The sequence below is a fragment of the Hyla sarda genome, chromosome 1, assembly GCF_029499605.1.
Source record: "Hyla sarda isolate aHylSar1 chromosome 1, aHylSar1.hap1, whole genome shotgun sequence".
Classification (NCBI taxonomy): domain Eukaryota; kingdom Metazoa; phylum Chordata; class Amphibia; order Anura; family Hylidae; genus Hyla; species Hyla sarda.
Window position 1 is genome coordinate 317,935,239 of NC_079189.1, and position 18,487 is coordinate 317,953,725.

Below are 18,487 nucleotides of genomic sequence, written 5' to 3' on the forward strand. Positions count from 1 at the left end.
GAATTTCATTCACTGGTTTCAATGTCCAAAAGGCTGATGCCAGTGTATAGATTGACTTGTGTGCAGTCATACTCTGACATGAACACTAGCTTTCAGAGTGCTGCCCTAATATGTGAATAGTTGTGTTAAGATACCAGAACCCACTGGAAGAGTGATCGGAAGTTACGAGCAGTGGGAATGCTATTGATATTAACCTGTTTATAATGGTGCCCTGTCAAACACATCTCTCCATGGAGGGACGGGGATGTGTATACTGGAGGGCGAGCTGTGGGAGCAGCCAAAGTTCTGTTATATAATATGTATCTGAAGAGAGACTGGACTAGCCAAGCTGTAACCACCTGCATAGTACTTAGCCAAGTTTACATCATAGTTCCAGTTGCGTATTACAGTGAAAACAGTGCATAAAACAGTGCATAAGGTTGAAAAAAGACCAGAGTCCATCAAGTTCAACCTATAACCCTAATGAGTCCCTACTGAGTTGATCCAGAGGAAGACAAAAAACTCTCATACTAGAAGTAAAAATTCCTTCCCGACTCCAAATATGGCATCAGAATAAATCCTGGATCAACATTCTGTTGTTATAAATCTATTATCCATAAGCTGTAATGTTATTACTCTCAATAAAAACACCCAGACCCCTTTTGAACTCTTTTACAGAGTTAACCATTACCACCTCCTCCGGAAGAGAGTTTCACAGTCTCACTGCTCTTACAGTAAAGAACCCCCACCTGTGCTGGTGTAGAAACCTTCTTTCCTCTAAACGTAGAGGATTCCCCCTTGTTATAGATACAGTCCTGGGTATAAATAGATCATGGGAGAGATCTCTGTACTTCCCCCTGTTATATTTATACATAGTTATTAGGTCTCCCCTAAACCTTCTTTTTCCTAAACTTAATAACCCTAATTCTGGTATTACAGGACACCCAACCACAGGCCCTCCAGGGATCCTAGTAGGACACTGCCCTTATATTTTAGAAGGGTAATTTACCGTCTAGTTAATAGACAGCAAGTGTTTAGTTACCCTGTAGCACTACCACAGGAGGAATGGACTTACTGTATGTAGTTCTTGGTGAAATGCAATGCACAACCATGTTGGATCCTGCAAAACAAGAGATGCTGTTTGTAGCCACTTTCTACTGTAGCTCACAAATGTGGGTCCTATATCAACTTCCTAATACAATATTTAAAATCAATTTTCTAAACCAGATAAACAAATTCAGTGTATATGTAACTAGGGATGTCCCGATATCGATACTAGTATCGGTATCGGGTCCGATTCTAGCCATTTGCATGGTATCAGGGACTCGTTTAATGTCCCCCGATACCATGCTCGATACTTGGTGCCTCTCCGCTGCCCCGTTCTCCTGTCCGTCTGTCCGCATCACAGTGTTCCATGGAGGAGCATGTGACACACACATCACTCCTCCTCCCCTGCGCCCAGCATAACGCTACAGAGGAAGCAGAGTGACGTATATGTCAAATGCTCCTCCATAGGACGCCATGATGCGGACGGGAGGACGGGAGAACGGGGCAGTGGAGCTGCAGCAACTGACAGAGAACAGCTGCAGGTGAGCTGTCTGCAAGGAGGGGGGCTGCTGCTGTCTAGAGGGGGGCTGCTGTCTAGAGGGTTGCTGCTGTCTAAACCGGGGGCCCTGCTGCTGTCTAAATGGGGGCCCTGCTGCTGCTGTCTAAATGGGGGGCCCTGCTGCTGCTGACTAAACGTGGGGGCCCTGCTGCTGCTGACTAAACGGGGGGCCTTACTGCTGCTGCTGACTAAACGGGGGGCCCTGCTGCTGTCTAAAAGGGGGCCCTGCTGCTGCTGTCTAAACGGGGGGCCCTGCTGCTGACTAAACGGGGGGCCCTGCTGCTGCTGTCTAAAAGGGGGGTCCTGCTGTTGCTGCTGCTGTCGCTGTCTAAACGGGGGGCCCTGCTGCTGTCTAAAAGGGGGCCCTGCTGCTGCTGTCTAAACGGGGGCCCTGCTGCTGACTAAACGGGGGGCCCTGCTACTGCTGTCTAAAAGGGGGGCCCTGCTGTTGCTGCTACTGTCGCTGTCTAAATGGGGGGCCCTGCTGCTGCTGTCTAAATGGGGGGCCCTGCTGCTGTCTAAACGGGGGGGGGGGGGCCTGCTGCTGTTTAAATGGGGGGCCACTGTCTAAAGGGGGGCTTTGGTCTACAGGGGGGCTGCTACTAATGTCTACAAAGGGGGGCTGCTGTTTACAAGGGGGGCTGCTACTAATGACTGCTGGGGGCTGCTGCTAATGTCTGCAAGGGGATACTACCTACTATTAAAGACAATCTTGCAGCAGAGTCACCTGCACTAACTTGAATTTATAAGTAGATAGTGCAGGTGCCAGTTTCTACCGCTATTCACCATGTGTACATCAGCACAATCGCTCAGGAGACATCGGTCTCGCCAATGCAAATTCCCTGTTCTGTCCAATGGAGAAGAGAGAAATCTTGGCTCATACTACAGCAGCCGACTCCATTGTACACAACAAGGAACCCACACATCATAAGGTAAGCAGCGCCAGAAACCGGGTCACCCTGGTGTCAGATTCCCTTTAAAATATAAGTACTCGTACTTGGTATCGGCGAGTACTAGAATTAAAGTATCGGTACTCGTACTCGGTCTTAAAATGGTATCGGGACATCCCTATGTGTAACCTATGGATTTTGTAAATCGATGATGAAAATTATCTGCAATTTAGCTGTCAAGCTGAACCAAAAGTAGGATTCTGTATTCACAATTTTATTGCCTACAGCTACGTAACATAAAATTATTATTATTATTATTATTTTACATTTTTCCTTTATGATATATAGTTTCCATATTATGAAAATAATAAGCCAAATTATACTAACCGTGTAATGTATTTGCAGTAAAAGAAGATCTAATAGCCAACCTCATCATTGTGAATAAAACCTGCCTGCAATGGCAGAAAAGTTTGGATATATTTGGTTGGGAGATTTTGTACAAGGTAAGCCCACTCAGATGACCATTGTTTATTATAAAGTGAGTGTTAGAATCACTTCAACCATTAGTTTTTCTTACAGTTCAGTATACATGGTATAAGGTGGAACAACAAAGACTTTGTTGACAACAAGAGTTTGAACTACACTACAGACAATGATAATCCAATTGTATGCTTGGATCTTCTTCCTGACACTAACTACACAGTCTCTATGGTGGCTATCACGCCTGCTCTTCCGGCCATACAGCTCAATGTAATGGTGAAAACAACTAGTAGGTAACCATTTATTTTGACCTTATATATTCATTTAGTTGGGATAAGAAATGCCTGTACACAGTGATCGCCCCCTGTAGCAGTAAAATAAGTAAATAAGTTATTTTGTTAATGTACCTTAGTAGCAATTTTCAGCCATATGTTTATTTAGAGCAGTGATTCCCAACGCAAGTGTTCCGTTGAGAACTGCTAGGGGTTCCGTGGGCTCCAGCAGGTAATTTAAATTTTTTTCCTTAAATCTCCCGCCCCGGCCTGCGTGCCTGTGAATGACGGCGGCGCAGAGGGGAAGGGAAGCCTGCGTGCGCATTGGGTGTACGTGCGCACTGCGCACACAGTGTCCCCCTCCCCCCTGCGGTGCCGTGAGAGAGTCAAAGGCGCGCAGGCCGGGAAAGTGATAAAGGCAGGGGATGGTGCCCCCCGGACTATGTTCCCGCCGGCCCCCCGGACTATGTTCCCGCCAGCCCCTGAACTATATTCCTGCTGGCCCCCCGGACTATGTTTCCACTGGCCCCCCGGACTATGTTCCCACCAGCCCCCTGGACTATGTTCCCGCCAGCCCCCTAGACTATGTTCCCGTCCCCCCCGGATTATCTTTCCGGCCCGCCTGATTCTTCTCAGCCCGTCGATTATTCCTGGCCCCCCGCAGAATGATGGCTCAGCTCATCTTAATTAAGGTAATGCACCCTCTCCCCTCTGTCATCCCTGTCCACCCCTCTTTGTCACCCCTCTGTTACCCTCTTCCACCATTTTCCATTTTCCTTTCATCCATGTCCACCATGTCCGCCCCTGTCACCCATGTTCACCACCCCTCTGGCCAACCCCCAATCTACCCCCCCTATCACCAATGTCCAACCCCCACTATTTACCCTTTGTCACCCCTGTCCACCCCTGTTACCACCTTGTCACTTCTCTCCACCCCTCTTTCACCCCCTACGCCCCCTGTCACCCATGTACACTCTTCTACACCACTCTGTCACCCATGTACACCCCCAACACCTCTCGTCACCCATGTACAGCCCAAACACCCCTCGTCACCCTTGTACACCCCCCCAACACCCCTCGTCACCCATGCACACCCCTCTGTCACCCATGTACACTCCTCTACACCCCCAACACCCTTCTGTTACCCATGTACACCCCTCTGTCAACCATGTACACCCCTCAGTCAACCATGTACACCCCTCGGTCAACCATGTACACTCTTCTACACCCCCAATACCCCTGTCACCCATGTATACCCCTCTGTCACCCATGTACATTCCTCTACACCCCCAACACCCATTTGCCCACCCCTCTTTCACCCCTACGCCCCCTGTCACCCATGTACACTCTTCTACACCCCTCTGTCACCCATTTACACGCCCAACACGCCTCGTCACTCATGTACAGCCCAAACATTCTCGTCACCCATGTACACCCCCAACACCCCTCATCACCCATGCACACCCATCTGTATCCCATGTACACTCCTCTACACCCCGAACACCTTTCTGTTACCCATGTACACCCCTCTGTCAACCATGTACACCCCTCAATCAACTATGTACACCCATCTGTCACCCATGTACACTCTTCTACACCCCCAACACCCATCTGTAACCTATGTACACCCCTCTGTCACCCATATACACCCCTCTACACCCTTCTGTTACCCATGTACTCCCCTCTACACATTATGTCATCCCATAATGCCACCTAGGTAAGTTTCAATCACATAACATGCGAAATGCAAGACAGTAAAACAAAACAGACATGAGACAAATGTGCAAGGATAAAAAAATATAATGGCCCAGATTTATCAATCTGAGATAAAAACTGCTTGATTTTCCCATAACAACCAATCACAACCCAGGTTTTATTTTACCAGAGCAATCTGAGCAATGAAAGCTGAGCTGGCATTGGCTGTTAATTCACCAAAAGATCACCGAGGTGATCCACTAATTCCCTATATTTCCCATATATTTGTTAAAAGGTATAATCTTTATTAATTTCAAAACACCAACAAAAAAGGAGTTAAAAATTGCAGTGTATCTCTCCTCCTGTATTATTAGTAATTGTCTGTGCCAACCAGGCATCACCTATTATCTACCTGTGTGTACCTGCAGTGTACACACGGTTGGTGGGGGAGTCCGCACTGTATATTAAAAACCTATCCTATGCCCTCCTCGACATGTTTCGCCGCAGGACGCGGCTTTGTCAAGAGGTTTTAGGGCACTGAATGAAAAAGCGCCAAAACAGGGGTTAAATAACCTCCTATTGTGACATCATGGTGGGGTGATATTCACTTCTGATTGGTGGGACGCCATCCCATCCAATCATCCTCTATTTAATTTGATGGACATTTCCATGCACCTATTGCTGCTCTCATAGTTCAACCAATCCGCATAGTTGTTTATTGGTTGCCTCGGTAATGCATCACATGATTACTGCGTCATGATCTCAGAGCCGATGTTCACATCCGCCTCCTGCGCCGTGACCCCTGCGCGAGCTCTTATACCAGCGCCGATATTCACATCCGCTTCCTGCGCCGTGACCCCTGCGCGAGCTCTTACACCAGCGAGCGTACCTTGCTGTCGGAGCTGCGCAGTTCTATATGCGCGGGGACTTAGTCTCCACGGGCATTTCCAAATAGATATAATAGTCAGTCACTATGTAGTTTCATATGCGCCAGAATTTTTTCTATATAAGGGCTGCGTGATGTAATCTGAGCAAATACTTGGTCTTCCGTAGTGCTCCATGTTAATAGGGATAAGATCCAATAAAATGCATTATTGCTCTATATGATATTCTATGTTGTTCTATGTTGTATATTATTATCACCATAGAGGTAGTTGATTATTTAGTGATAATTTAAAGGCAGCATATTGGTCCATCATGGTTTGTCCATCTACAATTCCCTCCCTGATGTCACTTCGGCAGGGTGTTTAGTAAATATGTTGATAATTGTACATGATGTTTATACATTATGGCAGCTATTCTAAATGAACGCTGAGAAGGTAAATCCCTCATTGAGTCCATTAGGGCTCAGGCTTTTGAGTCGCTGTATCCATCTTGCTTCTTCATGGAGTAATTTCTTATCTAAATTACCTCTTCTGGGGCCCAATGTCATCTTAATTAGTCCCCAAAATTTAAGGGTTTGTATGTCCCCTCTATGAAAATTTCTAACATGTCTCGCCAGTGGGGTATCAGTCCCAGTGCGGATAGTGCTGAGATGTTGAGATATCCGTCTTCTCAGTTGCTGTGTGGTTTTGCCCACATATAGCTTACCACATCCGCACTGGGCTATATATATTACTCCAGAAGTCTGGCAGTTGATAAAATCCCTAATAACATATTTCTTATTATCAATTGGGTTAACAAATTCTTTCATCCTAGGCAGGAATCCACAAAAGGTACACTTTCCACAAGGCATTGGCTGTTATGGACAAATTAGATTTTTTTTTGTCTCATACAGATTAATACATTTGGGCAAATGCATGTAATGAAATATTGATGTATCATATATGTACATAGATGGGAGACTCATGTTAAAAACAGGGAAGGCATCTCTGGCAACAACCTACAGGAATGGAGCCAAGAAACATTTGACCCCACTGATTTAGCACCAGATTCCACAATTAAATGAAATTAGTCAAATACATTAAGGTACACATAAAAAAATAGAAGAAAAATTTAAATATAAACTATATTTTCAAGATTTTTGTATAAAGGAGATATTACCAAAACAATAAAACTTCACTATGTAAATACATGTAACATCTGGTAAATTCTGCTTAATGGATCTTGGCTATTGCATGCCCAATTTAGCTCAAGTGTTGGAATCTGTGACCAAGGTGATAATAAGGTAATACAGAAGGTGGCTGGTCAGAAAAGTGATTCTCTTTAGTGCAACAGAGTCTTTAGCCAAATCTTGGAGACCTGTATAAAAATCCATTATTGTCCAATCATTGTTAACTGGTGTCCTTTGAATTCAATGGGCTATTCCTGTAATGCATAGACCTCACATAACATCAAGACGAAGAGGAGCTCTTAAAAGATGATGTACAATTTGGCCTATGAAGAAGCTCTTTAAAGGGGAACTCAGTTTCATAAGTCCTAATCCTCTATTTACATGATTGGGATAAGTGTCTGATCATGGGGGTCCAACCCCTGGGACCCTCCGTGATCTCCTGCCCAGCACCCTGGGACTCCTCATGCATGGAGCGACCTCCATTCCATGTATGGATTACTGTTTACCACCACACAAAGTGGTGGCTGACAATCCCCCTCTATGTATTTCTATTGGAAAGCCGAAGATACATGAGTGCTGTATCTCTGGCTATTGCTGTATCTTCTAAACGTGGTCATCAGTAATACATGCATGGAGTGAAGGTCGCTCTGTACATCAGGAGAGCCAGGGTGCCAGGCAGGAGATCGTGGGAGGGGGGGTCCCAGCGGTCGGGCCCCCCCCCTTCCCCCCTGCGATCAGACACTTATCCCCTATCCTGTGAATAGGAAACAAGAACTTATGTACCAGAGTTCCCCTTTATGCTTCTTAATTTCAAAAGAGCATAAACTATTAAGGCAGTTATTTGTATAAGTTGGAGATGAGACAAACAATTTGGACTTGGACTTGCATAATAAGATAACATACTTTTTTTTTTTTTATATTAAACAGTGCAACATTCATTTGGTGACATTGTTGTGTTGAATAACTCATGCCTGACATGGACAAGGAGTTCTTTAGCAGAAAGATCACCTGAGGTGTATACAGTAAGTAGAGGGTATGTGAATATTGTTGTAAAAGCCTTACTATTACTGAGCTTTTAAATCAGAGATCCAGAGAAAATATCGGAAACAAATCTGACCTCTAATGGTGCTACTAGTGCAATAACACATGAAGTACTTACCTGGCCTATAGGCATGCACACCATTGTCTTACTAAGGTGCTGCAAGCCGTGCCAGTGGTGCATATGCTGAAAAGTCATCAAATTTTCCCAAATTTCTTTACTTTTTGGTATATACGCTGCTAACGCCAAGGGAGGGGGATTAGAAGGAGGCTTGGCCTCACATAGTAGGGATGTGCCCTCCTCACTTTTAGGATGATCTTTAGGCCGACCTTTACTTATGTTCGGCCCACCAACATGCTGAGCATAGTAAATGACCCCCTATATTTTTTTACTGGGAGTGCAATAGAGGTATAACCTCCCAAAATTGTGCCTACAGTTTATCACATATCTACCAAAATTGCATATTGTGCATCAAAATAAATAGAGGACCCACCTAGATTGTTATATATGTCTCGTGTCCTGGTACAGAACATGGTTCTGTACAGTTCCTAAAGTCCCCTCAGGTAGAGTCCCTCAAGTCCACAGGGCTCTCCTGCAGGATCCCCCTAGGTCTTTATTATGATTTCTATTGTACATTAATTCTGTATGTTTATTATAGGCATTGTATAGTGAATATAAGCTATGTGCAAAGGTTATTAGGATGTTTAAACTGTATAGAACATTCCTAAGGTCATGTGATATGGTCATGTGATATGTGATCACCTGATTCCCAGAGTTCCAGAGGCACAGGTAACCACAGGCAACCAGCTACCAATGGGCTTTAGTCCAGCCCCCTGATATATAAAGGGCTGTAGTCTCCACACTAGGTCTTTTAGTTCCTGTTCTCTTAGAAGCAAGCACAAGTCCTGTACACGTGGAGTCACATCTAATCTGTAAGTCTCATGCATGTTTACAAGTCAAGTCTCTACTGTCCCTACAACTACAAGTCCAAGCAAGCCTGAGAGGGTCCCAGTGTCCCAGTCACCTCTGTGAGAACTGTTATACTTCCTTCTTCAGTAAAGTTCCAGTTGCATCAAAACCTACTTTGGACTCTCATTTAATATATGCTGTTTCTGGGTTGGTTGTCGGCGGTGCCTTCCACCATACAACCACATCCTGGTGTCACGAACACTAGGGGTTAACAACATTTTGCCCCAGGGGTTAATACCATCTGGCCCCAACACCTACTACACAGCTACACCCCGTGGTCCTGCCATACACCGTGGGTCACCACATATGTTGTAGAATTTACATTTCTTTTACAGCTATAATACAATGCATATCATTTTTCTTTAGGTGTTTATCCAAGGAAGGATTTTGTCTTCAGGAAGTTTACTCCAGAGCATAATGTTTAATTTCAGCACAGACAAAGTAACTCCGGTGCTATGTCTGGATTTGCCATTTGCAGCAGAATACTTTGTTAATATTACAGAGTCATCCACAGAACTGTCTGCATATACTTACATAAACATAACAAGAGATGGTGAGTGTGGATGCCATGAAACATTTGTAAGTCCCAAAATGTTACTTAGCAGGTTTGCTGTTTGAGCACATGTATTCTGTCAATGGGCATTTTTGTAACCCTAGCTCATATACACTGCTTAAAAAAATTAAAGGGAACACTTAAACAACACAATGTAACTCCAAGTCACTCACACTTCTGTGAAATCACACTGTCCACTCAGGAAGCAACACTGATTGACAATCAATTTCACATGCTGTTGTGCAAATGTAACAGACAACAGGTGGAAATTATAGGCAATTAGCAAGACACCCCCTATAAAGGAGTGGTTCTGCAGGTGGTGATCACAGACCACTTCTCAGTTCCTATGATTCCTGGCTGATGTTTTGGTCACTTTTGAATGCTGGCGGTGCTTTCACTCTAGTGGTAGCATGAGATGGAGTCTACAACCCACACAAGTGCCTCAGGTAGTGCAGCTCATCCAGGATGGCACATCAATGCAAGCTGTGGCAAGAAGGTTTGCTGTGTCTGTCAGCGTCGTGTCCAGAACATGGAGGCGCTACCAGGAGACAGGGCAGTACATCAGGAGATGTGGAGGCGGCCCTGGGAGGGCAACAACCCAGCAGCAGGACCGCTACCTCCACCTTTGTGCAAGAAGGAGCAGGAGGAGCACTGCCAGAGCCCTGCAAAAGGACCTCCAGCAGGCCACAAATGTGTATGTGTCCACTCAAACAGTCAGAAACAGACTCCATGAGGGTGGTATGAGGGCCCGACATCCGCAAGTGGGGATTGTGCTTACAGCCCAATACCGTGCAGTACGTTTGGCATTTGCCAGAGAACACCAAGCTTGGCAAATTCGCCACTGGCACCCTGTGCTCTTCACAGATGAAAGCAGATTATAACTGAGCACATGTGACAGACGTGACAGAGTCTGGAGACGCCATGGAGAACGTTCTGCTGACTGCAACATCCTCCAGCATGACCGGTTTGGCGGTGGGTCAGTAATGGTGTAGGGTGGCATTTCTTGGGGGGGCCAAACAGCCCTCCATGTGCTTGCCATAGGTAGCCTGACTGCCATTATGTACCGAGATGAGATTCTCAGACCCCTTGTGAGAACATATGCTGGTGCGGTTGGCCCTGGGTTCCTCCAAATGCAAGACAATGCTAGAACTTATGTGGCTGGAGTGTGTGAGCAGTTCCTGCAAGAGGAATGCATTGATGCTATGGACAGGCCCGCCGGTTCCCCAGAACCGATTGAGCACATCTGGAACTTCATGTCTCGCTCCATCCACCATCACCACATTGCACCACAGGCTGTCCAGGAGTTTGCGAATGCTTTAGTCCAGGTCTGGGAGGACATCCCTCAGGAGACCATCCGCCACCTCATCAGGAGCATGCCCAGGTGTTGTAGGGAGGTCATACAGGAATGTGGAGGCCACACACACTACTGAGCCTAATTTTGACTTCTTTTAAGGACATTACATCAAAGTTGGATCAGCCTGTAGTGTGGTTTTCCACTTTGATTTTGAGTGAGACTCTATATCCAGACCTCCATGGGTTGAATTTGATTTCCATTGATAATTTTTGGGTGATTTTGTTATCAGCACATTCAACTATGTAAAGACAAAAGTACAGGGTGGGCCATTTATATGGATACACCTTAATTAAATGGGAATGGTTGGTGATATAAACTTCCTGTTTGTGGCACATTAGTATATGTGAGGGGGAAACTTTTCAAGATGGGTGGTGACCATTAATCCAACTTTTGTTTCTTCAATAGGAAGAGGATCATGTGACACATCAAACTTATTGGGAATTTCACAAGAAAAACAATGATGTGCTTGGTTTCAACGTAACTTTATTCTTTCATGAGTTATTTACAAGTTTCTGACCACTTATAAAATGTGTTCAATGTGCTGCCCATTGTGTTGGATTGTCAATGCAACCTTCTTCTCCCACTCTTCACACACTGATAGCAACACCGCAGGAGAAATGCTAGCACAGGCTTCCAGTATCCGTAGTTTCAGGTGCTGCACATCTCGTATCTTCACAGCATAGACAATTGCCTTCAGATGACCCCAAAGATAAAAGTCTAAGGGGGTCAGATCGGGAGACCTTGGGGGACATTCAACTGGCCCATGACGACCAATCCACTTTCCAGGAAACTGTTCATCTAGGAATGCTTGGACCTGACACCCATAATGTGGTGGTGCACCATCTTGCTGGAAAAACTCAGGGAACGTGCCAGCTTCAGTGCATAAAGAGGGAAACACATCATCATGTAGCAATTTTGCATATCCAGTTGCCTTGAGGTTTCCATTGATGAAGAATGGCCCCACTATCTTTGTACCCCATATACCACACCATACCCATCAATTTTTGTGTTCCAACAGTCTTGGAGGGATCTATCCAATGTGGGTTAGTGTCAGACCAATAGCGGTAGTTTTGTTTGTGAACTTCACCATTCACATAAAAGTTTGCCTCATCACTGAACAAAATCTTCTGCGTAAACTGAGGGTCCTGTTCCAATTTTTGTTTTTCCCATTCTGCAGCACCTGAAACTACGGATACTGGAAGCCTGTGCTACCATTTCTCCTGCGGTGTTGCTATCAGTGTGTGAAGAGTGGGAGAAGAGGGTTGAATTGACAATCCAACACAATGGGCAGCACATTGAACACATTTTATAAGTGGTCAGAAACTTGTAAATAACTCATGAAAGAATAAAGTTACGTTAAAACCAAGCACCTCATTGTTTTTCTTGTGAAATTCCCAATAAGTTTGATGTGTCACATGGCCCTCTTCCTATTGGAAAAACAAAAGTTGGATTCAAAATGGCAGACTTCAAAATGGCCGCCATGGTCACCACCCATCTTGAAAAGTTTCCCCCCTGACATATACTAATGTGCCACAAACAGGAAGTTAATATCACCAACCATTCCCATTTTATTAAGGTGTATCCATATAAATGGCACACCCTCTATTTCATACGATTAGTTCATTCATTCAGATCTAGGATGTGTTATCTTAGTGTTCCATTATTTTTTTTGGGCGGTGTATATACTCAATTATGCGTAACAATGAAATATATAAACAGTAACTGTTCTTATTGTAGTTATTTTTTTTAAAATAAAAATTACGTGTTTTTTTTAGGGATATCCTCACTGTATTTTAAATGCTTCTTAGGCTAGGTTTCCACTTGTTTTTTTTTCTGGCAGTATTTGGAATGCTGCCACTGCAGTTTTTGAGCCAAAGCCAGAAGTGTATTCAAAAGGAATGGAACATATAAAGGAAAGACTTACACTTCTCCTCCCTTATGGATCCACTTCTGACTTTGGCTCGAAAACTGCAGTGGCAGTATTTCAAAAACTGCCTGCAAAAAAAAACAAGTGGAAACTTAGCCTTAAAGGGGTACTTCACTGGAACACATTTTTTTAAATCAACTGGTGCAAGAAATTTAAACAGGTTTGTAAATTAGTTCTATAAAAAAAAATCTTAATTGTTCCAGTACTTATCAGCTGCTGTATGCTCCACAGGAAGTTGTATTTCTTTTTGAATTTCTTTTCAGTCTGACCACAGTGCTCTCTGCTGACACCTCTGTCCAATTTAGAAACTGTGCAGAGAAGGAGCAAATCCCCATAACAAACCTATTCTGCTCTGGACAGTTCCTGACATGGACAGAGGTGTCAGCAGAGAGCACTGTGGTCAGACAGAAAGGAGATTAAAAAAGAAAAGAACTTCCTCTAGAGCATACAGCAGCTGATAAGTACTAGAAAGATTAAGATTTTTTAATAGAAGTAATTTACAAATCTGTCTAACTTTCTCTCATCAGTTGATTTAAAAAAAAAAAAAAAAAAAAATCCTCCTCCCCCTGTCCTAAAGTAATGTTAGCTTTATACAGGCAGTAGAGCCACATATTAGAAGCTGTACCCGATGCTAGAAATAGAGAGCATTGGGTAAAGCATTGGGTCATCCTGTTTGAAGATAGAATGAGAGCATCAGGAACAGCCAAACACACGCTGCAGGTGCAGCTGTTACTTCCCGTATGCAGTTGTTGCCTTTTTTGGAGGGGTGGGGGTTAGGGGGCTTAGAAGCCTTTTTATCTATTCTTAACAATTCTCTGAGAGCTAAATGCACATTGTACATTAGTATAAAAACTGAAATCCCCTTAAATATGTAAGATGCTCAAACCAACTGTTATTAATTGGTGTCCAATAACGGTATTACATTTTGTTCTTCAGAAACAGAAAATTCTACAAAGGAGCAAATATTCAATGAAACTTGTCTGTGGTGGAATCATAGTTTTAATGGGTTACAAGAGATATATAAAGTAAGTCATTGTCAATATTCTCAATAGTTTTGCTTGTGATGTTACATATATGTTATATAGAGGTGTCAGTATTTTCATTAAATGCTGCTAAATTACCAGAATTGTTACAATTGAGGGTCTGAATGCTGACAGTGCCTGGTGGGAGAAAGGTAAGGTGGCGAGTGTTTGATATTAAAGGGTAGCTACCACCATCCTATTTTTTTTTCTGTCCCTGCCTATTGCCAATCTATTCCTAACCCCCTCCCTGCTTTTAATTTTTATTTTTACTATATTAAAAATGCTTTTTGTCTGCCTGGCAGTGTGCTCACTACCAGGCAGACTTCCCCAGCAGGCACCACGTCACTGATGCCTGCTGGGGGGGGGGGACTTCCACCCTTAGTTCATCTACACAGGGTGCCTCCAGTTGTTTCACCACTACAACTCCCAGCTTTCCCTGACATCTATTGGCTGTCAGGGCATGCTAGGAGTTGTAGTATTGAAACAGCTGGAGGCACCCTGTGTAGATAAACTATTAGTTAGTTACATGCGGCGCTAGCCCGTCCCCTCCATCTCCCTCCCCCCGTGCCATAGCCCGTTCCCTCCATCACAAACCCCCCTCCCGCATACCCCGTTCCCTCATTACACTTACTGCAGAGTCCGGCAGCGGGCGTGCAGGGACAGCGGCGGCGACGAGGCGGTGGCGGCGATGTGCGGGAGGAGTGGCCTCCCAGCCAGTGGCCGGGGAGCCAATGCGCTCGCTCCCTGCCTGTCTGATTGACAGGCAGGGAGCGAGCGCAGGCTGAATGAAAAAGGACCGATGCCCGGCCGCATCAGTTCTTTTTCAGGCGTGACGTCACGCAAGGCTGCAGCCGGCCACTAGGAGGGAGACCCCTAGTGGCCGGTTTTCAAATGTAAATTAAAGCATTTTAATTAAAGAAAAAAATAATAAAAGTATATTAGAGATATGTTGTAGTACATAAGTACTACAACATATCAAAAAATAAAGTTGGTGACAGTGCCCATTTAAGGCCTCGTGTATATGGTAGAGCCTCCATGTGCCACTTAATAGTGAATATACAAATCCACCTACTAGGTCAAGCTTTAGGGATCTGCCCAGCACTCAAACAATAATTTAATCAGAAAGACTACAGCAAGTACAATAATATACAATATACTCAAAACCGTAGAAAATGTAGGACATTTAGTAGAGAGTAGATCATGATTATTATTGAAACATAAATTCTCATCTAAAGTTAAGCCCTTTAGGATACCTAGTATTCCATCTTTATTTTTTTTTTTTGTTCCAAAAAGCTTTTCTATCAGTATTGCATGTATGTCTCTACCACTTGATATTTTTCTAACCCTTTCTATCCCTAAAGCTCAGAAGCAACTAACAGAGGGAGCATGTCTCAATAAAATGAGTTGGCATCCTGTGGAATGCTCAATATCATACAATGGCCCTTATTTTCTAAGTGTACTGAGTGCAGGTTTCTTTGTGGGTTTTAATTCCCTACAATTTATTTTCCACGGTATTTACTAAGGTTTCCCTACATTTTCCACTTTCCCTACACTTTGCTTTTTTTTACACATGCTCTGATCTGTCTGGTTTTCCTCAGCTGAAATCCACCACATTTTATGTGGAAACCTTAGTAAATATGTTGGGATTTTGTGAAAATGTCATGAACACGCCCCTTTTCGGAGAACACGCCCCCTTTTCCCGGTGGACACGCACGTGTTTCCTTAGCAAAATGGAGAGTTAGTTGGGTTTTTTTCAATTCTGGCGCAGTTTCTGGCGCATTGCGACATAATCTGGCGCAATGGGACAGAATCTGGCGCACAACCTTATAAAACATGTCGGGTTTGCAACAGTAAATGAGGGCCAGTGTGTACACATTTTTAACTTATGGATTATAAAACCAGCTTACATATAACATACAGCCAAGAACACTACATTGTGTGCAGGCAATCACATTAACTACACCCATATTACAGTTAATATAATTCTTTAAATCAAAATGAGTCAGGAAAAGTTTTCTTGGGAATATTAAATTTAAGGTTTTGCATGAATAGGAACTGCACTTATAAAATCCTGTCCAGTTAAGCAAAGTTTTTCTCATGTTACAAGTTGTGGAACTTTGCATCAATTGACAAGATGTTCCTCAAAGCCCTACTTGGTGCAATTCTGCATCCATCCCATAAAATATAAGATGGTTTATAATCCTCAGTCAAGACAGGACTGTATTTGTTTACAATATGCTTGATTACCTTAAAGGAAAACTGTCACTTGTTTTCTCCCGCACTATCCACATGTACTGGTGGATAGTGAAGGAGACGCTGATTAAAATGAGCCCTACCTTGTCCGGATCTGCGCCGCCGTTCTCCCGCAATTGTAGTTTTATTATCTGTTGAAATCTTCCTGTAACTGGCAGGGGCGAGGCTTCGGCGCTTAACTGGCACTGATGTCAGCACCGCTTATGAATATTCATCCTCCCTCCCTTCAGTTAGGAGCAGCAAAGAGAGAGAGAACTGGAGGGAGGGGGGATGAATATTCATAAGCGGCGCTGACGTCAGTGCCAGTTAAGCGCTGAAGCCCCGCCCCTGCCAGTTACAGGAAGATTTCAACAGATAATAAAACTACAATTGCGGGAGAACGGCGGCGCAGATCCGGACAAGGTAGGGCTCATTTAAATCAACGTCTCCAACACTATCCACCAGTACCTGCAGGCTGTGTTCCTCCTGCAGCCTTGTCAATCTGACATCTTGTGTCCATGACCCTTGGACACACTCATGCTGCTGTGGGAATCATCAGTGTCCCAGGAGGTATGGGGACCGTTAGTGGTTGGATTTTCAAACAGTTTTCTTTAATATATTGTGATTTGTTTTTTTTGAAGAAGTATATTAGAAAAACTATTGTTTAGCCAAGATGTACAACATATAAAAAGTTTTCATATCTGACACTGACCATTTAAGAAAGGATAACTTTGACATGCCCCTCCCAGAATAACAATACCAAGTTGGACTTTATTATGCTTGTCAATGGATTGAGAGCATGTACAGTGTTGCTGAATTTATTTTTTTGCCTCACCAGTTAACAGTACCTTCTGTACCATAAGAAAATAGGCTATATTCTTGCCTATGGGAGAATACCTCTGAAATACACCATGTGAAATTCCTCTGTATGATGTGCTGGCCATACAGAGGCACACAATATAGCCCCACAGACAAGGTTTAGGGAAATGTAGGGATGTTGAAAAGATAAAGGAAAAGCATACATAGTTATTATATAAGTTATATGGAATATAATGTCTAGAGATGAGCGAACTTACAGTAAATTTGATTCGTCACGAACTTCTCAGCTCGGCATTTGATGACTTTTCCTGCATAAATTAGGTCAGCTTTCAGGTGCTCCCGTTGGCTGGAAAAGGTGGATACAGTCCTAGAAGACTCTTTCCTAGGACTGTATCCACCTTTTCCAGCCCACCGGAGCACCGGAAAGCCGAACGAATTTATGCAGGAAAGGTCAGCAACCGCCAAGCCGAGAAGTTCGTGACGAATCAAATTTACTGTAAGTTCGCTCATCTCTAATAATGTCCTAAAGTAAATATTTATTTTGTTGTTATGCTAAATGGGTTCAAATTTTAACATCTATTTCATAGGTATTCACTTTATGGTTTTTTGATTGTTCCAAATCCCCTGCATATGCAAGCAGTTACAGTATAATACATTGGGGGGTATTTATCAATTTTGCCTGTTGACAGTTTCTTTTTACCCTTTTTTTTCACTTTGGTTTTCGTGGACATGAACCAAATTTATCCTTTGGTGCAAGTTGTTAGTAATTTTGGCTCAAATGTTGAAATCAGCTGTTCACAGCGCCTTTTACACAGAACTTACCACCACCATTTCGGAGTCCCTCCTGCAGTATATCAGCAAGTGACATGAGTAATTTTCTTTTGTGGGGTTTATAGCCACCATGTGAAATGGATTTTATTTTCAACTTGTGTAGTTTTTTTCTTCAACCTGCGGACCTCCAGATGTTGCAAAACTACAATTCCCAGCATGCCCGGACAGCCGTTGGCGTTGTAGTTGTAGTTTTGCAACATCTGGAGGTCCGCAGGTTGGAGACCACTGCTTTAGTGCTAACCTTTCCTGAACCTATGTGGCCATGACCAATGTTGGCTCAACAGAGGGTGAAGGTTCCTCAGAGACAACTATGTCGCAGGATAGTATTGAGCAGCCCTGGAGGCGTCGCTGCTTTCACAAAAAAATGTTTTAATGGATTTTGACGCCTTTACATTTTCTGACATTGGTAAGTGTGTTTTCCATGTGCAAAATTTCTTGGCAGGGATTTGCGCCCAAAAAAACGGCATTTGCGCCAAAATTGCGCCAAAGATCGATTGGCGCAAATGATGAATTACTGACTAAAGTTGAAATCACACACAGGACCGTTTGATTTTGAGAAAGTTTTAAAAATGACAGTGGAGAAGATGCGCCAAACTTTGGTGCAAAAAGACACTGCGCAAAAGAATTGCGCCAAAGTTACGTGAAAAAAAACCCCATAAATCCTTTGATAAATACCCCCCATTGTGTTCAATAGTAAATCAGCATTCAGAGAGATTCTAAGATCTCCCATAATGGTGGGTGCAACCAGAAAGATTTTTAGCATTTA

At 43.7% G+C, this 18,487-nt stretch overlaps 1 protein-coding gene across 3 annotated transcripts in view; it reads left to right on the top strand.

Annotated features, from left to right (window-relative positions):
- SUSD1 (sushi domain containing 1) overlaps positions 1–18,487 on the top strand; it is a 165,743-nt gene that overhangs the window by 73,154 nt on the left and 74,102 nt on the right. For all 3 annotated transcript variants that reach the window (XM_056518609.1, XM_056518623.1, XM_056518618.1), the window contains 5 exons: positions 2,881–2,978; positions 3,055–3,244; positions 7,903–7,997; positions 9,350–9,536; positions 13,754–13,842. In XM_056518609.1, coding sequence (XP_056374584.1) covers positions 2,881–2,978; positions 3,055–3,244; positions 7,903–7,997; positions 9,350–9,536; positions 13,754–13,842 — 659 coding nt within the window. The remainder of the gene's footprint in view (positions 1–2,880; positions 2,979–3,054; positions 3,245–7,902; positions 7,998–9,349; positions 9,537–13,753; positions 13,843–18,487) is intronic.